Source organism: Antechinus flavipes, chromosome 1 (genome assembly GCF_016432865.1).
Source record: "Antechinus flavipes isolate AdamAnt ecotype Samford, QLD, Australia chromosome 1, AdamAnt_v2, whole genome shotgun sequence".
Classification (NCBI taxonomy): domain Eukaryota; kingdom Metazoa; phylum Chordata; class Mammalia; order Dasyuromorphia; family Dasyuridae; genus Antechinus; species Antechinus flavipes.
This window is the reverse complement of record NC_067398.1, coordinates 725,238,050-725,264,036: the sequence shown is the minus strand read 5'-3', so window position 1 is coordinate 725,264,036 and position 25,987 is coordinate 725,238,050. Positions and strand designations below refer to the sequence as shown.

Below are 25,987 nucleotides of genomic sequence, written 5' to 3'. Positions count from 1 at the left end.
GGTCCTTTGAAGCCGGGATGCAGCCAATCCTCGCCCTTTTTATCGGCCCCTCCTCCTGAGCCGCCTCCTGGCTGTGAGCTGGTAAAACTTCCCTCCCCCGACTCGAGTGGGTTGACTGGCTGTGTCAGTAAGTGGGCTCCCCTGCGTTTGCCCCTCGCGTGCCCCCCAAAGAGGGCACGCTCCTCGAGGCAGGCGGGCCTCCTTCTGGAGGTTTCGGGGGCAGACTGTGGTCTGGCTGTGAGAGAGGCCGGCCTGGCCCTGCGAAGTGGGGAGGGAGGGGGACACAGGGGGGATGGGGATGCGGGAGGGGGTCGGGGGGAAATGTCCCGTGCCCTGCTCACGCCCCTCGTTGTTTCCCAGCTCCGCCCTCGTGCGGGAGGAGGAGGAGGAGATGGCCCCTGCGCTCCTGTCCGCTGGGACCCGGCCGGTGAGTGGAGCCCTTCGGGCCCTCCGCACGTGTTCCGGGGTCAATCTTCGCGGTCCCTTTGGGGGAGGGCGCCTTGCCTTGTTCTATGTTGGCTTCAGGTTTCTGCGTCCGCCCTTCTCCGAGGTGCCCCCACCCCGCTGGCCCTCGGCGCCCTTGTGGGCACAGCTGGAGAGTCAGGCACGTGTGCGCGCGCGCTTGTGTAATTGCATTAGATCGCGTTCTCCGCATAGAATCTTTTTCTCCATCTGGTCTCTGGGAGCTCCCAGGAGGCCAAACCCGTGGCTTTCCCTGTGGTTCGGCACAGCGCTGCTTCATTTAATCGGATGCTTTATACCCTCGGCTCTCCAAGAAGACCAAAGTGACGTAATGCGTTAGGGCGTCGGGCCGTGGCTGGGACCCGGTGATCCGTGCGAACCTTCGCGGAGCCTCTGACCCTGTGCTTCTCGGGTGTGCTTCGGGCTCAGGTCCGCTTTGCTCGGGGAGCCCAAGGCCTTCTCTGCGGAGGCACCCACGCTGGGTGGTCCTGCATCTGGGTCTGCCTTGTCATACAATTGATTGCCGGGTTCTGAGAGTGTCCTTGCAGGCTGAACAGGGAGACCAGACAATAGCGGGACATGCAGGGATGGAGGCGCTTCCTCAAGTGAAGGCTGGGGAACATACTTGTCCGTCCGGGCCAAAGGGAGCAGCTGGGGACGGAGCCAGGCCTGAGGGGGGAAGAGTAGGAAGGGAGATGGTTGGCCAAGCACTGACCTCGCAGGGGATTGGGAGACCTCCCAGGAGGCAGCGGGAGCGGGGGACGTTCGCTCTGCCACTAGCGACCTATGGGGACTGCCGAGCTTGGCTGAGGGTGCAGCGTCATCACCCTGGCCGCCAGTGAGTTCTGGGGAATAAAAGGAAAGAGATCCATGGCTAAAATGAAGGGAACTTTCATTCCCTATTGGACAGGAGTGCCAGGGGGCACAGAGCTGGCTGGGGACGTTTCAGCAGCAGCAAGAGCAGAGACATTTATAATTAAGCACCTAGTTAAATGCTAGGCTCTGCGTTAAGCAGTGGGTATGGAGAGGCAGAAAGAGCCTGCTCTCAAGGGCTTCTGGTCTATTGGAAGATGCTACAAGCCAAAAACTGTGTACAAACAAGGTATATGGGTGACAATCCTTAAAAAGGAGGGATGTGTGTAAGGACAGGACCGATGTGCGGGGAACGAGGTTTGGGGAGTGAGGCTTTTCTTTGGGAGCTGAGACTTCTCTCGTTGATTTGGGTAGGGTAAGAGGAACCGGAATATGTCACCTCTTGGAGAACGTGTCCAGTGCTTGGGAGTGGCGGGTGAGTGGCAGGTTTGAGGTCTTCCTTTGGCCTCAGAGGTGCGTCCAGCCATATGGGAGCCTGCACCCCTGGGAGAAGCGCCGCTGATCCATTCTGAGGTCTCCAGGGACTTATTGAAAGGGCAAAGGGGACGCTTTGCCCAGAGAAACACAAAGAGGCCTTTAAAAGCTACAGCAGAGCAACGTTCATATTTAATGTTAGTCCTCATTTTACTTTATTTTAAATTAACTTAAATTTTATTCGTTTCAAGGACTACAGGCTAATTTTAAATTAACTTGTGTAACTAAAGATACTTCTCACAGAGACCGTGGGCCAAATGGAACATTTAGAAAAAGTTTGCACGGCCAGAATTTTTTTAACTGAAGGAAGAAAGACGGCCCCTGAAGGATACTATCAAAAGAAACAAATACCAGGCCCATGACAGATCCTTGGAGTACACGCAGAGTTAGGGTGAATACATGTAATGACCCACGAGGAGACAGAGAGAAGGGGAGGTTAGGTAGGAGGAAGGTCCAAAAGAGAGCAATGTTATAAAAACTTAGAAGAGATTATTCAGGAGCATGTAGTCACCAGTGTCCAAGAGCAGGGGAAGGACAAGATAGATAAAGAGACGGAAGGAAAGAGAGATCAAGCAGCCTCCCAAAAACCCCAAGGAAAGGTTTTCCAGTGAAGAGAAAGAGAAACTGAGAGGTGGGAGGAGAATGGTGGCAGGTTGGAAATCATTGTTGAAAAAGGACTTATTATTGAGGTGTTTCTTCCCATGCAAAGAAAAATGGAGAAATGGAGAGAGAAAGAAAATATGAAAAAGAGACTATTTCATTTGCTTAGGAAAAATTATTCGAGAGAATAATGTGGATAACTGCAGATAAGTGAAGAGTAATCAGGTGGTGTTATAGAGAACTTACAGTGGCTATGTTTTTATGAAGTTAAAATATAATTTCTTTTGTCTTTATATATTCCATCTATGATATTTATTAAATTGTGTATATTTCTGAATTTTAGTATTTTATTCAGTCATAGATAAGGAAGAGTAATTACTATTGGGAAAGGAAATTTCTATAGTTCATTAAGTTATATTACATGAAATGGGAAGAGTGATACACGTAATAATGAGAAAGCAATTTCCATTTAATTAATAAGAATCCATCCAATTGTGCCCCTGGACCGTTGCAGAACTCCAGGGGATCTAGTAAATAAGAGAATCAATCTAAGGCCTATGGTAAGTGGAGAACCACATATGGAGAGGGGACCTTTTATTCTCTGACAGTTCTTGTTCCCCTTGCAGGTTGAGTAGGATCTCACAGTAGTCCCCATTCTACCATCTCTCACAACTTTCAGATACACAATAATTGACCCACTCACTTTCCTAGCTCCTCCTCCCTTTTTACGATCTTCTCTGCATTCAACAATTTTTTACACTCACATTAGGACTTTTGGAATATTTCAGTTGAGCAAAATTGTTCTTACTTTAATCCCCTTATCAACTGAACAGGATTTTTGTGCACTCTGGAAATTGGGCACTGGTGGTGGGGGCCAAGGGTGGTCGTGTGGGTGCAGAGAAGGGGGCCTGAGGGAGAACTGTCATGGAGATAGAATGACAAGCCTTGACAGCAGGTTGGGGTGAATGGGAAGGGCTGCCAAGGATGACTTGGCTGAGCTTGGAAGCCGGGACCGCTGGGAGGCTGGTGGAGCCTTGGACAGGACTAGGAAGAGGGGAAGGGTTGGTGGGAAAGATCGAGAGGTCAGCTTGGGAAAGTTTGAGCTTCAAATGCCAATTAGAGCCTGTCCTGGTGAAGGTGTCCAGTGGATCCTTGGTGATTGAGGCAAGAGATTAGTGCTAGGTATATAAATGGGGGGATAATCTTCCTGGAGATGATCATTGAACCCTGGGAACTGATGAGATCACCCAGTGACATAGTATAGAAGAAGAGGAAGAGAAAGGACCAGAAAGAGCCTTGGGGACCCAGCTGGGGGATGAGGGCTAAGGTGTGTGTGAGGGGGTGGTTGAAGGTCCAGCAAAGGAAACTGAGAGGGAGCATCATTCAGGTAGGAGAAGAACCAGGAGAGAACAGGGACAAGAAAACCTATTGGAGAGAAATTATTGTGGAGAAGGGGGTGGCCATATTAAAGGCTGCACAAAAGTATGCTTATATACCTGTAATATTTAGATTTCATCAATTCATATTATTTCTATTAATTCTCATATTGCTTCATTCTGTTTTCTCATCTGCCTCTGGTCCTTTATCTTGTAAGATTTCGTGTCATTAAACCGTTTTCTTTTTATTTTGTTCCTTCATGTATGTGTTTTTTAATTTTTTTTTTTTTGGCAGTCATATTTGTCAGAGTCCAATATATATATTTTTTTTGGCAGTCATATTTGTCAGAGTCCAATATATCAATAAGAATTTTAAAACATGCTTTCCTCTTCTCCAGCAATTATTAACAAACAAATGTTACAATATAACAAAACCAAGAATGAAGGTTAAAAACAGATGAAACTGAATTTTAAAAACACAACAGAATCTGCACAAACTCAATAACTTCTGTCATAGAAATGGAATTTTTTTTTTATCCCCCCCTTTTTTTAATGAGTTCTGTATATATGGGTCTTTTTTTTTTTCTGAGGCAGTTGGGGTTCAATGACTTTGAATCCCACAGCTAGGAAGTATTAAATGCCTGAGCTCATATTTGAACTCAGGTCCTCCTGACTTCAGGGCCAGTGCTCTATCCACTGCACCACCTAGCTGCCCCTGTATCAGTCTTTTGTAAACTCAAATGTACTTGCCGTTTTAGGAAGCAGTAACCTTCAAGGATGTGGCCGTGGACTTCACCCAGGAGGAATGGATGCACCTGGACTCTTCCCAGAAGGAGTTTTACAGGGATGTAATGCTGGAAAACTATAGGAACCTGGCCTCCCTGGGTAAGGGCAGCTTTTGCCTCGTACTTTGGCCTCTGTTTATGCTTTAATAAATAGTGTGGGATATATGGACTGGATTGGATAGCAGCTGAGGTATCTTCTAATACTTAAACTCTGGGATTCTTTCATTGTGGGTGTCTTAGTATTTGAAATGCAGAGATCAGAGATCCTCATCCTTTTGGGTCTGAGAGAGACTTGATATGCATGTTTTCTAGTCTCTGGTGAAAGTTCTTACTTTTTGATCAAAGGAGATTATATTTGTAGATTGCTTAGTGGAGTACCTGGCACATAATAGATCTTATCTTCCCCTTTACTGATACTGCTTCTCCAGCGCCTGTGCCTGAGCCACAAATACTGTATATTCTAATTCTATTCAATTCTAATGTGATTCTCTGTCCTGCTCTCTCCCTGTTCCATTTCCATCAAGCAGGACTTGTATTCTCCAAACCGTTTGTCATCTCCCGGTTGGAGCGAAGGGAAGCACCATGGATGCTGGAGGGAGATGTCCCAAGGATTAGCCTTCCAGGTGAGTGGCAGGTGTATTGTGGCAAGTAATAGCTGGGTTGGTCATTTAGAGAGAATCCCGTGTAAAACTTCAAACAGAGAGCCCTTTATTCAGCTCCCGCAGGCGGTGGATCCAAGGGGAGCTCCTTCTTTAGCCTCCCTGCTCCTTGAACAAAGCAATGTCTTACCCTCAGCCCTGTGTCTGCCCGTCCTTAGCTGGGGTAAAGAAAGAAGGGCCTCAGTTGGGGGAGGATATTTTATCTCTTCTCTTCTGGCATTGTCTCAAGAGCAGCAGTCATTTTCCTACTTTATCTCGCTTGATTGTTCATTCCTTTGCACTTCTTAAAGTGTCTTATTTCTCTTGCAAAAAACAAAAGAAAAGGCACAGTTGCTTCCACATTGCCTTCTGATGTTTTTTAAAAACATATTTTTGGATCTATGTTATTAAAAATTTCTTTACAAAAATAAAATTAAACAATTTTTCAAAAATAGAGAAAAAGAGCTTGGAGATTTTACCTTACACTGTGCCAGTTGTGCAAAGTGAAGAGAGCAGTCATTGAGGGGGAAATGGTGTTGGAAAAGAGGTACACTGATGTTCTATTAATGGTGCTGGGAAGAGGCCCAACCATTATTCATTTCATTATGGAGTTAAGCAAACAAAGAGACTAAATTATCCCTGGACGTAGCTCTCCCACTGCTAAGCATTTTGGGATGTCTTTAAAAGGATTAAATGTTTGCTGCACTTAACACAGTGCTAAGTGATGGAGATAGCAGGAAAGTCAGACAATCCCTGCCCTCCAGAAGTTCCCCTGCTAATGGGAGAACAAACCAAGGTTTCAGTTTCAGGAGAAGGTCCCTTGGTTGGTCCAGCTCATTAGCAGACAATCAGGCCTCTTTTTTAATGTGTTTTCTGCTGCTAGAACCACATTGGTTTGTTAGTGCTGACCCATTTGACAGCCTTGCTGTGGTCCTTAGTGACAGAGATTTTGTTTCTGAGTTTTCAGCAGGACCAGAGGCCGGCATGCATCTCCCCTGGGGTTGCTTCCCAGGATGATGGCTTTGGTCACTAGGCTAAGCTCACATGGGGTATAGTGCTCCAGGTGGGGATGCTGGTGGAACTAGCCTGGTACAGAGGGCACACAATGCACAAATGCAGTTAGAATTGCATTTCACACAGGGCTTTTCACGTATGTCTTTGACCTCTTTGGAGGTTGTCCTAGTGGTGTAATCCTTGAGCAGGTTTACTTTTTAAAATTTCTCTTATATAATTCCAAATCTCTTCCAGAGTAGTTGGATCAATCTAGATCTCCTCCTAAATTGCATTATTAATATATCTATGTCTCAAGAGTCCTTCCTGCAGTGATGCTATCATGATCATGCATACCAACTTATTGGATTTTCCGAAGAAACCTTACTTTTAATTTTAAACCTTGAAGAAAGCATTCCAAACGTATAATGATCTCATTGTGTTATATTTTATGTCATTTAGAAAATTCTGAACTTTCATTTCTTCTCGAATTATATTTTTCTACATATTTTATATCTTTCTCCCCTTTGCCATTCTGACATTCAAATAACTGGAGAGTTAAAATCTACCAATAATGTTTCAGATATTGTGGGAAACTCAAGGGATACAGAAATGAAATATAAAATACTACTTTCTCTTCAAAGAATCTTCACTATATTGGAGAAAATAATATGTAAAAAAGACAGAAAGTAAGGCCTAAATGTTGAGAGAGATTCATTGTTCATGGATTGAATATTTCAACCTAATGAAAATGATTAAAGTACAAAATTAACCTCCAGATGCCATTTTGTGCCAATCTAATTACAAAAGCAATTTTGTATGAAATATACAAAATAACATTATTCATATGAAAATCTTCAAAGTGAATATCACTGACATTATATTCATAAAGATGGGCATGAAAAGTCTTCTAGCATTAGATGATCTGAAAATTATATTCCAAAGTAGTTTTCATTGAAACTATCTGATATTAGTTAAAAAAAGAAAAGAAAAAAACAGATTAGTGACATGCACTTCATAAGAAGGACAGAAGGAATTACATATGGCAGTCTAGTGTTGGGTCTATGTTGGAACACAAACTACTGGGGAAGGTTTCATATTTTTTCTCTACATTATTTACATACACAAACATGCACACACTCAAATTGGAGTACAGATAGCTAAAAATAGATTTACAGAATATTTTTTCTTGATGAATATAGTTATTCTGAAAACTAACTGCAACTTATTTTTAAAAAATGGAAGAGTCAATAGATTGCATTAGATAAGCTACACCCAGAAGTAATTGGATGTAGCTGCCAGTGCTGGATCTATCTAGAAGCAAAAACTGTTGGAGGGAGGGATTCTTAATTTGACCAGATTTTTCTTCATTTGTTCATAAGGATAATGTGCAATATGCATATATCAGCAGCATGATATATTTTATACTTTTCATTTCTTTCAGATTGGGAAACTCAGCAAGAATTGAAGGAGCTCACACCAAAGCTGACTATGTCAATGGGACAGTCATCCCAGGAAATACCAAAGAGGGATAGTCTGTTCTTTTCTTCATTGGAAGAATACCAAAAATGTGGTGCTATGCAACAGAGTCATCTGACCAACGAAGAAAAGCATTTCGAGCAAGTAAAAAAGACACAAAGGAAACATCACAGTAAATCTAGAGTCCATGAACCAACTAGTTATGACAGAACTCTCAATCAAGGGCCAATCTTCTCACAGCAGGTAGAAGAAAAGAGTCTGAGAACATGTGACCCACCTGGAAAGTACTTTAGACTGCATAGAGAGAGGCCAAAAGGTAATAGTAGATGCTCAAAGAAAATAGCTAAACATAATGAATACGGAAAATGCAGTAAGCATAGTTCAGCTTTTGTTGACAATCCTGGAAGAGATACTATAGAGAAAATTTTTGACTGTAGTGGATGTGAGAAGACCTCCTCAAGGAAACAATATATTCTTCCTGAGGAAATTCATACTGGAGAAAAACCTGATGAAAGTAATGAATGTGCAAGTACCTTTTGCGCAAGAAGTGCTATTTCCAAATATCAGGACATTCAAAATAGTGAGAAAGCTTATCAGTGTAATGTATGTGAGAAGACATTTCGACTAAAAGCTCAAGTAAATCAACATCAGACAATTCATACTGGTGAGAAGCCGTATAAATGTAATGAATGCGGAAAGGCCTTTCGACTTAAAGGTCAACTTAATGAACATCAGAAAATTCATACCGGTGAGAAACCTTACAAATGTAATCAATGTGGAAAAGCCTTCTGCAGACGCTCAAATCTTACTGAACATCATAGGATTCATACTGGTGAGAAACCTTATAAATGTAATGAATGTGGGAAAGCCTTTCAATTAAAAGGACATCTTAATGAACATCAGAAAATTCATAGTGGTGAGAAACCGTATAAATGTAATGAATGTGGAAAGGCCTTCTGCCATCGTACATACCTTACTAAACATCAGAAGATCCATTCTGGGCAGAAACCTTATGAATGTAATGAGTGTGGCAGGGCGTTCTGCATGAGCACAGCTTTAACTGTACATCAGAGAATCCATACTGGTGAGAAACCCTATGAATGTAATATATGTGGGAAAGCCTTTAGAGTTAAAGCACAGCTTAATCAACATCAGTCAATTCATACTGGTGAGAAGCCATTTGAATGTAATGAATGTGGAAAGGCCTTTAGACTAAAAGGATGGCTTACAGAACATCAGAAAATTCACAGTGGTGAGAAACCTTATCAGTGTAATGAATGTGGCAAGGCTTTCTGCAAGCGCTCAAACCTTACTGAACATCAGAGAATTCATACAGGAGACAAACCTTATGAATGTATTGAATGTCAGAAGGCTTTTAGTCAGAAATTAAAGCTTTTTCAGCATCAGAGAATTCATACTGGTGAGAAACCTTATGAATGTAATGACTGTGGCAGGGCCTTCTGCCTGAGCACAACTCTTACTGAACACCGGAGAATTCACACTGGTGAGAAACCTCATGAATGTATTGAATGTGGGAAAGCTTTCCGACTAAAAGCACAGCTTAATCAACATCGTAGAATTCATACTGGAGAAAAACCTTATAAATGTAATCAGTGCGGGAAGGCTTTTTGTAAGCAATCAAACCTTACTGACCATCAGAAAATTCATACTGGAGAGAAACCTCATGAATGTATTGAATGTGGGAAAGCCTTTAGCCAGAAAATAAAACTTACTCAACATCAGACAATTCATACTGGTGAGAAACCTTATGAGTGTAATGAATGTGGGAAATCTTTCCGCCTGAGCACAGGACTCACTGAACACCTGAGAATTCACACTGGTGAGAAACATTATGAATGTAATGAATGTGGGAAGACCTTCCGCCTAAAAGCACAGCTTAATCAACATTGGAGAATTCATACTGGAGAGAAGCCTTATGAATGTGATGAATGTGGTAAGGCCTTTGGACATAGGTCAGGACTCACTCAACATCAGAAAATTCATACTGGAGAAAAACCTTATGAATGTGATGAATGTGGGAAGGCCTTCAGATGGATCACGGGACTTACTCAACATCAGAGAATTCATTCTGGAGAGAAGCCTTATGAATGTAAGGAATGTGGGAAGGCCTTCTACTGGAATACAGCCCTAACTAAACATCAGAGAATGCATTCTACAAAGAAACTATACGGATGTGATGACTGAAAGCTTTACCTTAGAGCAAGATCCTCTTCCAAATCAGCCCTCTATTCATATGTGCCCTCAAGCTTTAATAATAATCTCTTTTCTTTATATATATTACTTCATTTGGTGATCTCATCAGCTCCCATGGATTGAATTACTGTCTATGTTAATGATGATCGAATCTTTCTTGTCCCAGTCCTTATTGAACTCCAGTCACATCTCCAATTGCCTTTCAAATATGTTAAACTACTAGTAGGCATCTTTAACTCAATAATTTGAAAACAAATCTGATCATCTTTCATCTTAAACATTCCTGCCTCATACCTTACCTGTTACTGTCAATGGTATTATCATTCTTGATAATATCATTCTTCCAGCCTTTCAGATTCTCAGACTAGAAGTCATCTTGGATTGCCCATTATCTATCACTACCCCCCCCCCCATTTCCATATGGTGCCCAAGGCTTGTTGATGTCACTTTTGCAACATCTCTCAAATACATTGCCTTGTCTTGACATTGCCTTTGCCCGGTGCAGGCCCTTGTCACTTCCCGCCTTGATTACTATAATGTCCTGCGGGTAGATCTCTTAAACCTTAAATCTCTGCCTGTTACAAATTCTCTATTTAGCACTAAATTGATTTTCCTAAAACAGATTCCTTAAGCTTCAATGGATTACTGTCTCCATTAAAAAAAAACCAAACAAACACAAAATCAGTATGGCATTTAAAGTCCTTCATAACCTGTGCCATTCAGTCTTTCCAGTTTTCTTACATCTTATCCTCTGCAGTGTACCCTGATCTACTGGCCCTAGCCTTCTGTCTGTTCCATGAACAAGAGTTCAGTGTCTATTCCTGTCTTTTTCCTCCCCAAATAGAAAATTCCAAATATATTCCATATGAAGTAAGGAGAGGGCAGCTGGCATAATTGTTCTCCAAGGGCAGTGCAGTGAGGTATATGGGGAAAGATTTATGTAGTGCCGGAGAGGGTGTCCAGGGATGTGCTGTGATTCAGATTAGCATTAGCGTGACCCTCAACTAGCCACTTAAGCCATCCCAGCCTCAGTTTACTCATTTGTGGCACAGTGGATAAAATTCTGTTTGGAATCAGGAAGACTCTTCTTCCTAAGTGCAAATTTGGATTCAGACACTTGCTGGCTGGTTATTCTAGACAAGTCACTTAATCCTATTGGCCTGTTTGCTGATTTGAAAAATAAGCTAGAGAAGAAATTGGCAAAATAGCTACTCTCTGCCAAGTGGACCACAAATGGAGTCGGGAAAAGCTGGACATGACTGAGGCGACTGAAGAACAACAAAAACATCAAGAGTTGCTTTATGGGTACAGTATTTGTGAAGCCCTCCAAATGCCAGTTATTGTAAATGACTATTTCTCATGTGTTTCCACAGCCTACTGACTTCACCTTAGCACCATCTCTACAATATGCCCCCTTCTCCCTCTGACACTTTGAGCCAGGGGCTCTTCACCTCCTGCCGAACCATAGCATTAGCTGTGTGGAGTGTGTCTGCCTCAAGTTTGTCCTCTTGCATTCATCTGTCAAACTGATCTTCCTAAAGCACAGAGCTGATCCTGTCACCCCACCTAAAGGATTGAGTGTAAAACCCCCTGGCTTTTAAAGCCTTTCATAATCTGACCCTTTCCTGCCTTTCCTTACTCCCTCTGACCCCCACATACTCCAAGACCCATGAGACTGGCCTTGCTGTTGCTTCCACCGGAAACTTCTCCAGGATCCAGGCATTATTTAACCGGCTACCCCTCCTGCCTGCCCCTGGCTCCCACTTTCTCTCCATTGCCTGGATTCCCAACTTCCCACTTCCTCCCTAAAAGTCTGCCTTCTGCAAACCTTCCCCAGCCCTCTTTCTTGCTAATGCCTTCTCTCTGCTGATTACTCCCACTTATCCGTCTGAACTCCTTTCTCCATAGAGGCTTGTTGTCCTCCAGATTAGACTGTGACCTTTTGGGGGGACTGTTTTCTGCTCCCCGTTTTTCCCCACCCCGTGTTTAGCAAAGTGTCTGGCACGCAATGGGTGCTTCATGAATACTCCTTTCTTTCACTGTGTTAACCGTCCGGGTTTTAGTCCGTGCTTCGGACGCTGCGCTGTGGAATGGCCCGAGGTCAGGGTCCCACAGACAGTTTTCCCAGCTCCTTCGCAGCCCAGACTACAAGGTGGCCCCCGTGGAGCTCGAGGCAACGAAGGGTGGCCAGACCACAGGCCACCCCTTGATACCCGGCATACAGTGCTGGCCATTTAAGCTAACCTGGAGTCCCCGGAAGCTCAGAAAACCCCAGTTTCTGCTGGAGGAGGAGTTACAGCCACGGCTGTATTGGCTGGGGCACAAAGAGGAGCAGAAAGCGCGCCTAACTCGTTCCCGCCCCGGGCAATGCCGGGGATGTCTGCCCAGAGCAGCGCCCCGAAGGCCGGCCACACACCCTCCTGCCTCTAACCACGCAGCCCCCCGGCAGCCTATTCTGGGCTGGGCCAGCGTCCGGGACCTCCAAGCCCTTGTCTCAAAGCTCCCTGGCCAGCGCGCCCCGCTGCTGTCCTCGTCCGGCGTTCCGTGTGTCCTCCGGGACTGCGCTCCCAGCCGCGCCAGCTCTGGCCTTGCCAGCGGGAGCCGCTGCACCAGACATTCCCATTGTTTGTGGGGGGCGGCTGAATCGGGGACCACGAGCCCAAGGCAGCACCCCCTGCTTCCCGATAGCCCCTGGCCCTGGCCCCTCTGGGGGCAAATGGCAGAAGAGGTGGTCGCCTTTCCCCACCCAGACGGAGGTCCTGGAGAGCCCCGTGGGGAATAGGGGTGAGGGGGATGGGGGAAAGCATCCTCGGGGGCAGCTGTCCGTGTACCGAGAGGGGGGGCATGTTGGGAGGGAGCCTGGGAGAGAGGGAAGAGGAAGGAGTGCGGGCAGGTAGAGGCTGTGCATGGGGAAGGGCAGGGGCTCCCCACCAGGTGAAGCAGAAGAGAGAAGGGAGGACTCCTCGAGAATGGCCTCAAGCTTTTTGAGGGAAACGCGAGCCCAGGTTCTCATCAGGAAGACATTAGAGCAGGACTACTCTACGGACTGAGCCAAGATTCCCAAGCTGAACCTCAGCTTGCGCACGCGCAGACCCGCGGCAAGACCACCCCACCCCCACCCCCACCCCCCGCCGCAGACCGGGACCTTCTCCGCTGGGCATGCGCGGCAGGCCCGAAGACTACATTTCCCAGGAAGCTCTGCCCGCCCAGGTAAGGGTGAAGTGGCAGGCGTGACGGTGCAGGTACGACCCAACCCGGGGAAAAGAATCGCTAGGCTCTGGCCGGGATTGGAGCACGAGTGACGAGGGGGCGTGATTGTATGACGTCATGTCCGCTTTTCTCTTCCCCTCTCCAACCTCCCTCTTTCGTACACTCCTAGGAGTCCCGAGCAGGCTGGCGGTGCCTGGACCCCGCTCTGCCCGCAACCGCTGCCAGAGCTCGAGCTCCGCGTCCCTGGCCGGGATCAGTGGGGGACCCGAAGACGGGCCCAGCACCCAATGCCAGGTTTGAAAGCTTCCCGGGTGGGAGAAGTCCGGCACCTTGTGTGCTGTAGGCCCCGCCCCCTCGGAGAGCAGAGGCGCCCATTGGTCTTTCGGGGGGCGGGGCTGCAACCAATTCGCGGCTTCCTTTGTGGCCCCGCCTTTTAAGGCGGATCCTGCTTTGGGCGGGGCGGGCAGGGCTGACTATTTGGGCTCTGGCGGGCGGCCTCTCTGGTTGCCGACGCGTTCTGGCCTAGGCTGGGCATGGGGAAGGAGTGAGGAAGGAAGAAAACCGTTCTGAAGGGCCCCGGGAGTGTATCCAGGGGCTGCTGCTGGAGGCGTGATCAGCCACTTGACCCTGGGCAAGTCATTTTCCTCCCAGCTTCTCTGTGCAGTCATCTGCTTAATGGAGGGAACGTCCCACGTGACTGGGCAAATCCGGACTCTGATTGGCTCTTGTTATTCATCCCGCTCTGGAGGTGGGGCGAACCTCCCTGCTGCTGCGGTCCTTGTCCCCGCCCCTGTGGTTTGTCCTGGGGGGGCCTGCAAGTGTGTCCTGGGAAGCCTGTGCTCGGGGCGCCCCCGGAGGGCCTGAGGGCTTTGGGCCCCGTGGTTCCCTGGTCACCGTTGGCGTGTCCGGGTCCCGCGGACCTGGCGGCCTTTTCTTGGCTGAGATGCTGGTCTCACGGATCGGGACCCCGGATGGTGGTCAGCGGGCCTTCCCCGGCCCCACGCTGCTCAGTGGCTGCGGCCCCTCTTCCTGAGTGCGCCCCTCACCGCCCTGGTCCAGGCGGCCACTCGGTCCGAGGAGGGGCAGAAGCGGGGAAGGAGAGGGGGGTGGTGGTAGGGAGGGGGTGGCGGCGCTCCTGGGTTTGGGGAAGGACGTGGGGTGGAAGGTGGGCTCCTGGGGAAGAGGGGACCCCCCGGGCACTGGCCCGCCTGCTCCAGGCCTGAGGAGGACCAAGCTGAGTCACTGTGCTTTTTTGATTGGGGATAAATCGGATCAAAGGAGGCCACATGGGTCCTTCTCGGCCCCACAGAGGTGCCGCTGCCCAGGGGCAGGACCTCAGGCCGACCCCCCAAGCCACCTCTCTGGGCCCGGGGTACAACTTGTTCTGGCCCGCCCTCTCCGCCAGCGGAAGCCTGGCTTCCCTCCTCCCTTGGGGCTGTGGCCTCTCAGAGCACAGGGGAGAGTCAGGTGGATAGTAGCCCCTCCCCCGAGGTCCTGGTCTTCCCTGGGTGTCAGCGGGGTCCACTGGCCTTTGTCCCGGTCTTCAAGCTTGTTCTTTTCCTAATGAGTGCCGTGGAGTAGTCTGGGGCCTGAGTTCAAATCTCACCTTTGAAGCATCCAGGCCTCTGGGAAGGCGCTGCTCCAAGGGAAAGCACGAAGATTGGGGAAAAGAGGGAGGGAGGGAGAGGGAGAGCCCACTTGATGCCATCCCCTGTCTCCTGGTCTGTGGCCAGCCCACCTCCCCATCCCTGGCGCTGAAGGAGGGACTTTGGGGGAGCCCAGGGCAGTGGGATTCTCCATAGGAAGCCAGGCCCATTGTTTCCTGGATGCCCTGCCAGGAAAAGGCTCTCCATGGAAGTCTCTCCTGCCCGCCATGTATCCTACTCAGCAAGATCACCTGTGAACCCCAATAGTGGAGTCTCCCTTTCGGGGGGCTTACTGCCCCTTACTGCCATCATGCAGCTGCCTCCTCCCCTTCACCCCCTTCAGCCCGGTCTGGGGCACTTGATAAATAGTAAATGTGCTTTATTTCTGGGGATGCCCTTCACCAGCCCCCTCCCCCTGCAGCCTTCCCACGCCTGTCCAGGAACTACCTCCGAGGTTTGTCAGCCTTTGCGGTCTCTGCAGAGGCCTTGGGGAGGTGACTGAGCACCTGGTTAGGCTCTGAGGCTGGCCTGCTGGAGGAGTGGGGGATGGGAGCTGGGCAGTCCTGCCTCCTCATGGGTCTTCTCCTTCCCAACTCAACCTGCAGGTGACTCTGCCCTGGCCCCAGAGGAGATGGTCCCCGGGCTCCTGTCAGCTGGGACCCCCCAGGTGAGTGGGCGCCCTCCTTTGTGTTTGATTTTAAATTTGAGGCTCAAGTACAAAATAAGAAAATTGTGGCCATGTGGGCAGTAGAGCAGGAGAGGAGAAGCTTCCATTTCAATAAAACTGCTGGTTATTTTCAGAGCCGTCCAGCTTCTCTTGCTTCCTTGTGCGGTTTCTCTTCTCTGCTCTTTGACTTTATCTCCCCCTCCCTCCGTCCCCTCAGAGAAGGCTATAGTTAGGTGAGGAGGTTTATACTGGCGATTTTTACATCTACACGCACTCTCCACATCCACTCACCCTCATAGGTGTGAGCCCCTGCTGTGCTGACTTCCTCTTGTCATCTTTTAATCTAGAGCTGGACAGCATCTTCTTTCCTAAGTCCGTGTCTTTCCATGTTTTTCTAAATCAACCAATTCACCGTATCCTCCACCACAGCCAATTCCAACCCGACCACATTCTATCTGAGATTGTCTGTGAAAGGTTCGCCCCATTTTTCTGCATTTCCCCCCTATTTTTGGCTGCGTAGGTTTTATTGATACAACGAAAATTTAAATTTTAAAATAATTAAAATTTACCACTTTGTACTAAAACAACGTTCTCACTTTCTAAGGTGATTTCAGGTTCAATACTACTTAATCTTCTTCCGTTACATCTCCCCCTGGTTTCCCTGAAGTTCCTGTTCTCCCATCGCCTCCATCATGAGGCTGCCCCTGCCCCAGGCGCCCCCTTCAGGGCGGCCTGTTCTCCTTCCCCAATACACCCTCCCCACCTTGGAGTGAGAAACTTCAGCGCCCCCCTCTGGGAACCTAATCAAAAGGCGAACGAAGGAGGCGGATAGAACTTCAGACAAATAGGTTTAATGAGCCTGGGCTGTGGAGGCAGAAGGTAGGCAGAAGGGCCCCGGCCAGGGCCCAGGGGGGCAAAGGTTAGGCTGCCCAACCCCCTTCTCTCCCTGTGCCCAGCACGGGGCAGCCTCGCCAAGTCAGCCAAAAAACCCACTCGGGGACCCCCAAACTGGGAAAGAAAGTGACCCCCGGCGGGTGCTGCAGCCGCCTCTGGGGTTGTGCCCTCTCACCTCTGCCTGGGGGCAAAGCCTTGGGGAGTGGGCCATGGCCAGTCTGCAGGGGGGCGCTGATGCCTCGCTCCCCCTTCCTCTGCTCCCCCTCACTGCTCTCCTCTGTCAGTCTGTCCCTCCCTCTCACTGTCTCCCTCTTACTCTCTGCCTCTCTCTCTCCATATACACTTACATACGAACACATCTATAGGTACGGGTCTCTCTGTGCACGTGCACATATATTCCTGTGTGTTCATCCCTGTGTCCTGACTTATTTTTCCCCGTGTTGTCTTTGTTAAAATCCGATCTCCCCGAAGAAGGAACCCTGGTTTTCTCGCCTTGTCCTTGCGCCCAGCACTCAGCGCCGTGTTTGGCACAATGCTGATTAATTTGGCCGCATGCTCTCTATCGATGGCTCTCCCTGGGGGTAGCTGAGGAGACGAGGGAGAAGGGCAATAGCGGGACATGCAGGGATGGAGCGGGCGTGGCCGACCCAGGCACTTCCTCAAGTGAAGGTTGGGGAACATACTTGTCCGTCAGGGCCAAAGGGAGCAGCTGGGGACGGAGCCAGGCCTGAGGGGGGAAGAGTAGGAAGGGAGATGGTTGGCCAAGCACTGAACTCGCAGGGGACTGGGAGACCTCCCAGGAGGCAGCGGGAGCGGGGGACCGTTCACTCTGCCACCGGTGACCTATGGGAACTGCAAGCTTGGCTGAGGGTGCAGCATCATCGCCCTGGCCGCCAGTGAGTTCTGGGGAATAAAAGGAAAGAGCGCAACACATTAATGAAATTTTTAAAATGCATTTTAAAAAATTAATCAAGTAGAAATGTCCTGGGACACTAAAACAAAACACAAAAAGGATTCTATGTGAAATTGCATTTTTGTTACATGCAATTTTTAAAAGTTTTCGCTTTGACAAGTAGTTTGCACCCTTGTTTGCCAGCTTTACAAGTCTCACTGGTCTATGTCTGCTTCCTCGGTAAACCTAAACATATTTGCTGGTTCAGGAATCGGTGACCTTCAAGGATGTGGCTGTAGATTTCACCCAAGAGGAATGGATGCACCTGGACTCTTCTCAGAAGGAATTTTACCGGGATGTAATGCTGGAGAACTATAGCAACCTGGTCTGTCTGGGTAAGGATTGCTTCCTCCAGTCATCATATTTTTCCCATCAGAGGGCCTTTGTTTCCTGCTTTCAGAGATATTGTAGGAAATACTTGTTGGAATGGATGGCTGCCAAAGTTCCTTGAAATGCTTGACTTCTGGGATTCTTTGATTTTGAGGGTCTCCGATATTGAGCACCTAATATTTGAAATGCAGAGATGAGAGATTTCTAATCCTTTTATTTAAGAGACTCAATACACATAAGCTTCCTGTTCATCAGTGAAAAATTTTCCTTTGTAAAAAATTTTATAAGTGTTTTCCCAGTGGTTTCTTTCCCTTAAAAAAATTCATTTACATTTTTTATTATTAGTTACAACTTCTCTTCTTTCCTCCAGTCCCTCTCTTCCACCCACTGAGAAAGCACATAATATATTAGTTCTGCATTTGAAGCCATGTAAAACATTCCCATATTTGCCAAGTTACCAAAAAAAAAAAAAAAAAAAAAAAAAAAAAAAAAAGAAGAAGAAGAAGAAAAAGAAAGTATGCTTGAATCTGCACTCAGCTCATCAGTTCTCTCTGGGCAGCATTTCATCATGAGTCATTTGGAACTGATCAGAGTGGCTAAATCTTTCACTTTTGATCACTATGAACATGGCATGTGTACAACATTTTGCTGATTCTGCTCAGTTAACTTTACATCCTTTTTGATCAAATGAGATTTGGCTGATTGCTTATTAGGGTACCTTGGCACATAGTAGTGCTATATAAATACTTGCTCTCTTATACTTTTTCCTGCACCCGTGGGTTCTTTTCTTCTTGATCTTCTTTCCTATAGAGCCATTAATGGCATTGTCGGGTCAGAAGATACTCAGAATGTTAAAAAATTGGGGGTGTAATTCAGAATTCTCTTCGGAATCACTGAATTGTTTCCTAGTTTCCTCAGCAGTGCATCAATGTGCCTTTCTTCCCAGAGCCCCTCCAGTCTCTGTCTTTTAAGCCTAGTACTCTATAGTGGCATTTCTCAGGTGTCCTTGAGAGCAGGGCTTCTTTATTCTCTCATGACCCTAGATATATAGGTGTATAGAGTAGGAATACAAATCAAACGTTCCCCGATAATTAATCTTAATTTCACAGCCCCCATCTTCAGTTATAGGTTCCTCTCTGGGCTTGAGAACCAGTTTCAGAAGCTGAGGTTCGTCTCACTTGAGCCAGGTTTTAGAATTGAATTCTGGTATGGTTCTCTGAAGCTGACGCCTGTTCTATTTCCATTGAGCAGGGCTTGCATTTTCCAAACCATATATCATCTATCAATTGGAGCGAAGGGAAGCGCCGTGGATTCCAGAAGGAGACATAACAAGGATTAGCCATCCAGGTGAGTGAGTCCACTTAGGCAAACATACCATTGCAAGCAGTAGCTCACTTGGGCCTCTTTTTTAGGGTTCTGTTTTTTCTTTTCAACTTTTTTTTTTAAATTTTGAGTTCCAAATTATTTCCCTACCCTCAGGCCTATACTAGTGAAGTCATGTAAAACATTTCCATCTTAGCCACTGTTGCAAAAAAAAAAAAAAGAAAAAGAAAGTGAAAAATCATACTTTTAATGGGCACTCATAGTTGTTCTGTTCTCTTTCTGGAAGTGGACACCATTTTTCATCATGGGTCCTTTGGAATTTTCTGAGATCCTTCCGAGTAGCTAAGAGTCTCCATGTCTGTTAAGCTGATCAGCGAACAGTATTGCTATTTCTGTGTACAGCATGCTGCTCATTCTACTTAACAAGTCTCTCCAATTTTTTCTGACATCATCTGCTCATCATTTCTTAAAGCACCACAATTATATGTTACATCTTATTGAGACATTCCTCAAACAATGAGCATCCCCTCCATTCTAATTCTTTGCCACCACAAAAAGAACTGCTGTATTTTTATACATATACTTCTTTTTCATTTTTTAAAATTTCTTTGGTATACAGGCTTCATATTGATATTTCTAACTATTGTCAAATATGCATATTTTTAATAGCTACTGGGTTAAATATATTCAAGACGTACTGGGAAGGTATCTATCCCCAATAGAGATAATACTCGTTCTTACTTTTGGAGAGATACAACTTAATCTGAGAAAAGGTCCATTAAAGGGGTAAGACCATGACAGTGAAGGAAAGGGAACCTGAGCTCTCCCAGACAGCCCTCCAAACAAGTGAAAGTCTCAAAATAAATGCTAGAGCAGCATAACCCACAAACAGATGGAGCGAAACAGTTTTCTAGTATAATTGACAAGAAAGGTCTGTTATACTCGGGTGAGAGTAGGGGGGCAGTTCAATGCGGCTGTATCAACATTGGCTGAACCTCGCCAAACCAGATGCAGTCTTAGGGGCTCATTTCAAAGCTGCAGAAGCTATGGCTTCTGGCACCCTAAGCTCACAGATGGTAAAGGGCTTGGACAACTGGTCATGGGATTGCTGGCAGTGGGCATAGGACTTTGGTGCATTGCCAATTCAGGGATCTGGGTCTCAGTCCCAGGGTGAGGAAGAAGGTTTTGACTACATAGGGATGGTAAGTCCACTGCCATGAGGGGTCACAGGCATTTAAGCGTGTCACTGACCTCTTTTATTAAAAACATCATAGCATCATTAACAAAATGGCTAAAGTACCCAGAAACTGTGTTTGACCAGAACTTTTTTCAATGTTACACGATTCTCCCTTAGAACTAGAGTCAAGGCCCGAGGGGGGGGGGGGGGGGGGAGAGAGGGGAGGAGAGGAAGGAGAAGAGGGGGAGATGATCCTTGTCAGATAAGCTCTCAAAGAGTAGATGGTGGTCTCATCCCATTCAACTTGTTCACAAATGAGGGTTCCATGTGAAAAGAGAAATCCTAGAAATACAAAAAAACATGAATAAATGCATTTCCAGATGCTTTCCCAGGACATTTTCATTCTGCTGCTTGTCAGGTGACTTCTTGACTGTTCACTGGAGAGTTACATGGATGGAAGACTTCGAGTGTTCTTTTGTGTTCTTATGGAATAATGGCAGTATTTGTGCTCTGGCATAAGGAAGCACTTAATGCACTCCTATTGGCTGGTGGTGCATGTGACATCCCCCCTCCTAGAAAATAAGCTACGAGCGAGCATTTCACAAATAGGAGTATTGGCATTCATCTGGGACTTTTCAAGTATGTTTTCACCTCTTTGGAGTTTGTGTTTAGTGGTGCAAGCCTTGAGTATGTATGTTCTAAGGACTTCTCTCATGTAATTACAAACAATTTTCCAGAGTATCTGGACCAATTTAGAGCTCCCCTAGTGTTCTTCCTACAGTGATGACTTTCATCTTATTTTTCAAATTTGCTAGATATGAGAATCTTCAACATGCTTTAATTTATATTTATCTTACTCCTAAAGATGTGGAATATTTTTCATATAGTTGTAAATAGTTTACATTTCTTTTAAATACCCTGGATATTTGGCGGTCTAATTGCCCAGTCAGCACTGATATGATACTCATACCAATAAGCAGTGAGATCAGTTTGGGGATAGTATGTGGTGCTTATATTCAGTGCTATTCACTCTTTTCAAAGAAAATATTTCTGATAATATACTTGTCTCATTGTGTCATATTCAGGCTTTGGGTGTGCAAACATACAAGCCTTTTAACTTCTCTTGTTTCTGCCTGAACTTTATTTTAAAAAGTATTTTTCACCCTTCTTTCCTGTATCCAGCTTGACATTGAAGTCATTGAGTTTATAGTCTACCAATTATGTTCCCAGCATTGTGGTAAGTACAGGGATATAGAAACTAAAAATGAAATACTACCTTGTCCTCAAGGAGCTTATACTATATCGGGGAAGATAATAATGTAAAGCAAGTTATCTTTGAGGAAAGAAAGGAAGGTCTAAATGATTGGAGAGAAATTTAATGTTCATGGATGAATTATACAAACCAAACGACATGATAGTACCACTAAATTAATCTACAGATATTATGTAGTGCTAGTCTAACTAACTATAAAGGCACTTTTTTATGGAATATGTAAAACAACATAATATAAAAAGCTTTGAGATTAAGAATATCAATGACATTCATCCATGATCTTAAAATCATACTTGAAAAATTATAATTATATGGTAGGGGCAGTTAGATGGCACAATGGATAGAACACTGGCCCTGGACTCAGGAGGACCTGAATTCAAATCTGGCCTCAGACAATACTTTCCAGATGTGTTACCCTGGGCAATTTACTTAACCCCAATTATCTACGAAAACAAAACAAACTAGGAAAAGACTGTCATTAATTTATCTAAATTGCTAATAAACCAGTGAACTGCAGTGTATAGTTTGCAGAAAATAGGTTTAGAGATTCTACTTGATTTAAAAACTGTGTGGAAAAGTTAGTAGATTGCCTAGATCAGAACAAAAACCTCAGAGTAATTGCATATGGCTTCTAGTGTTGGATCTACCCAGAAGCAGAAACTACTGGAGAGAAGGAGTCTTTATTTAAAGGAAAACATGGTTTGGAAAATTATTTTCCTCACTTAATCAGAAGTAGTACTGTATAAACTATGTATGCAGCAGTAGCAGCAGTCATTATTTAATTTTTTATTTCTTTCAGATTGGGAAATTAAGTATGAATCCATGGAGTCTGTTCCAAAACTAAGTATTTCAATGGAAGAATCATCCCAGGAAATATTTGAGAAGAATGATCTCCTTTCCTCATTGGGAGAATCCTTGGAATGTAACACTAAGTTAGAAAATCATGTGAGGAATGACAGGCAACATTTCTGGGAAATCAAAATCACCCAAGAAAAACACTCCAATAAGTTTAGAGTCTATGAAAATAATAGTTATTGCAGAAGCTTTAATCTAGGGCCAATTCTTTTCCCACAGCAGATAGTAGGAAAGAATCAGAGCACATGTGACACACATGGAGAATACTTCAAACTGCAAACAGATGGAAGAAAATATAGTAGCAGGTGCTCAAATAAAACATTATCTAAATACAGGAAATGCCTTATGTATAATTCAGCCTTTATTGACAATGGTGGAATATGTATTACAGAGAGGCTTTATGATTGTAATGAAAGTGAGAAGACTAACCCAAGGAAAGGATTTTCCATTTATGAGAAAATTCATACTGGAGAGGAACTTTATGAAAATAATAAACTTGGGAGCACCTTTTGCCTCAGAATGGAAATTCCTGGATATCAAAATATTCTTACTGGTGAAAAACCTCATCAGTGTAATGTATGTGGGAAGACCTTTCGGCTAAAAGCACAACTTAACCAACATCAGACCATTCATACTGGTGAAAAACCATATAAATGTAATGAATGTGGGAAGTCTTTTCGACTAAAAGGACAACTTAATGAACATCAGAAAATTCACACTGGCGAGAAACCATATAAATGTAATGAATGTGGGAAGGCCTTTTGCAGGCGTTCAAATCTCACTGAACACCAGAGAATTCACACTGGTGAGAAACCTTATGAATGTAATGAGTGTGGCAGGGCCTTCTGCCTGAGCGCAGCTCTTACTAAACATCAGAGAATACATACTGGTGAGAAACCTTATAAATGTGATACGTGTGGGAAAGCCTTTAGACTTAAAGCACAGCTTAATCAGCATCAGTCAATTCATACTGGTGAGAAACCATTTGAATGTGTTGAATGTGGTAAGGCTTTCCGTCAAAAAGGACAGCTTAATGAACACCAGAAAATTCACACTGGTGAGAAACCTTATCAGTGTAATGACTGTGGGAAGGCCTTCTGCAGGCGTTCAAATCTCACTGAACATCAGAGAATTCACACTGGTGAGAAACCTTATGAATGTAATGACTGTGGCAGGGCCTTCTGCCTAAGCACAACTCTCACTGAGCACCGGAGAATTCACACTGGTGAGAAACCTCATGGATGTATTGAATGTGGGAAAGCTTTCCGCCTGAAAGCACAGCTGAATCAGCATCGCAGAATTCACACTGGAGAGAAACCATATAAGTGTAATCAGTGCGGGAAGGCCTTTTGTAGGCGCTCTAACCTTACTGAGCATCAGAAAATTCATACTGGAGAGAAACCGTATGAATGTTTTGAATGTGGGAAAGCCTTTAGCCAGAAAGTAAAACTTATTCAACATCAGACCATTCATACTGGTGAGAAACCTTATGAATGTAATGCGTGTGAGAAATCATTCCGTCTGAGTACAGCACTTAATGAACACCAGAGAATTCACACTGGAGAGAAACCTTATGAATGTAGTGAATGTGGGAAGGCCTTCCGCCTAAAAGCACAGCTTAATCAACATCGAAGAATTCATACTGGAGAGAAGCCTTATGAATGCGACAAATGTGGGAAGGCCTTCTGTTGGGGCACACAGCTAATAGAACATAAAAGAATTCATTCTGGAGTAAAGCCCTATGAATGCAACAAATGTGGAATGTCATTTCACCTGAGAAGAGAGCATACTCAACATCAGAGAATTCATTCTACAAAGAAAATATATGGATACAGTGGCTGAGGAAAGGTTTTGTTCCTGAGCAAGCACTGTACTCATCAGTTCATACTAATCAGAAACTTATATATTCTATGAATATGGAAAGCTTTTAAACCAGACCAGAAAACTTACTCAACATCCAATGAATATCACAAACCAGTGAAATGCTGAAGCTAGTTATTAGTCTTTACTAAAAATTAGAGAGCTGAAGCTTAGGGAAACCCTTTCTCAGTGTAGCTATTCCTTCTCAAATCTGCAATGCCAAACTTATTCCATATAACTTACACTCTTCATTTATTGGGAAAATTGGGGACAATTTCATAGATGCTCTTTCAACTTGCTTAATTAACCATCTGAGGGCTATTAACCATCCACACTCATTACTGCCACAAAGGGAAGAAAAATCCTTCCTCTTCTTTAAGACTGTTTTCTTAATCCCATTACTCTTCTTGCTAATTCCAAAATATTCCAATGATGCATCTTTACTCTATTCTTCCAAATCAAGAAGTTCACAGCAGTCTATGGTTAAACTATCCAGTTAAAGAAATGCTGATTTTTAAAAATTACAACTATACATAACTCACTGTGTTCATATATATAGACAAAAACTTTTATTTTAAAGTCCTGCTTTTCCCAGAGCTTATTTTTGAAAATAGGGGACATTTCATTGAATTAGCATACCATGTGAAGGTGGATAGAGTAGTCTTAACTAAGGAGATTCCGAAAAGGTGCCAATAACAGGTGACTGTGGAGTTGAACTTGAATGAAGATAAATGAGTTTGAAAAGATGAAGGGGAAAATGCATTTCAGGATGGATAGATTTATTTTGCTTCACTGGGCTTGACGGAAGGGAGGGTTCTGTGGTGGGGGAATTCTTTGATGGTAGACAGTCACAATAGAAATACAAATTACACATGGCAATAGAACATTTTAAAGGATTTTTCCTTTTTGTTATGATGTACCTGTCAAACATCAAAACAACATGAACATTTATTTATTTAGATCAGAGATTTTTAACATTTTTGGTATTATAGATTCCTTTGGCAGCCTAGTTAATTCCATGAATCTCAGGATTTTTTTTTTTTTGGGGGGGGGGGGATTATCCATAATGGAAAGAAATGTTAAAGTATGGAAGTTGTAAAAACAAAATACAGATGTAATTTCCCTAAAATTTCCTAAATCTATTCCCTAAAATCTACTGGACTCCAGGAGCAAAAAATTGAAAAAGGAGTGCTTACAAACAAGTCTCCACTATAAATAAATGAGAATTTTTTGGTGTGTATTTATTCTAAGTTTCATATGGCAGTTTCAAAACTGCTACGTAATTTTTTTTTTTTTTTTCTGGCCACCTCAACTTTTGAATTGAATGTATGACATGGACTGACCAGCTGGACATGCTCATTTGAAAAGGTGCTGTGCTCTAGGAGCAAAGCAGAACTGCATTAACCTGGAAGGAACTTGAGGTGCATAAAATTAATGGAAGCTGCCCCAAATGTCTCAACCATCTGGGTCCTCTCTGTGACCGAGCTCGACTCCGAGCTCATATTGGTCCAATCAGCCACAGCTGAACATGCTGTAACTCGACTCTTAACAGTGATGTCACTTTGGTCCTCGGTAAAGGACAACACCAAGCACTAAATAAATGCTTACTGACTTTTAGTGGAATGTAGTGTCGGCAGATTGTGGAGGCTTTGAAATCCCAAGATAGGAAGCTGACATTTTTATTCTCTGGGGTGATGCAAAGCCAGTGTAGACCTTTAAGCAGGAGGATGACATGGACAGAGCTGGGGTTCTCTTGTTTGCTGGTGGAAAACTACAAGCAGGCAGTTGGGTTAACATACTAGCCTCTAGATGAAAAGTGAAGGCAAAACTAAGGTGGTGAAAGAGAATAGACAACAGGATCGATATAAGGTGATGGAGGCAGCAGGGACAAGATTTCACAGTGGATAGG

General features: G+C 44.9%; 2 protein-coding genes across 2 annotated transcripts; both read left to right on the top strand.

The window, feature by feature from the left end:
- The first annotated feature begins 323 nt into the window (after window positions 1-323).
- On the top strand, window positions 324-9,971 carry LOC127545839 (zinc finger protein 345-like). Its single transcript, XM_051973332.1, has 4 exons — window positions 324-427; window positions 4,544-4,670; window positions 5,098-5,193; window positions 7,643-9,971. Exons 1-4 carry the CDS (start codon window positions 392-394, stop codon window positions 9,880-9,882), a joined length of 2,499 nt encoding a protein of 832 aa, XP_051829292.1. The 5' UTR covers window positions 324-391; the 3' UTR covers window positions 9,883-9,971.
- A 3,186-nt stretch (window positions 9,972-13,157) lies between these two features.
- On the top strand, window positions 13,158-25,207 carry LOC127545842 (zinc finger protein 883-like). The gene is made up of 5 exons (XM_051973337.1): window positions 13,158-13,395; window positions 15,353-15,414; window positions 17,469-17,595; window positions 18,842-18,937; window positions 22,163-25,207. Exons 1-5 carry the CDS (start codon window positions 13,389-13,391, stop codon window positions 24,058-24,060), a joined length of 2,190 nt encoding a protein of 729 aa, XP_051829297.1. The 5' UTR covers window positions 13,158-13,388; the 3' UTR covers window positions 24,061-25,207.
- The last annotated feature ends 780 nt before the right edge of the window (window positions 25,208-25,987 follow it).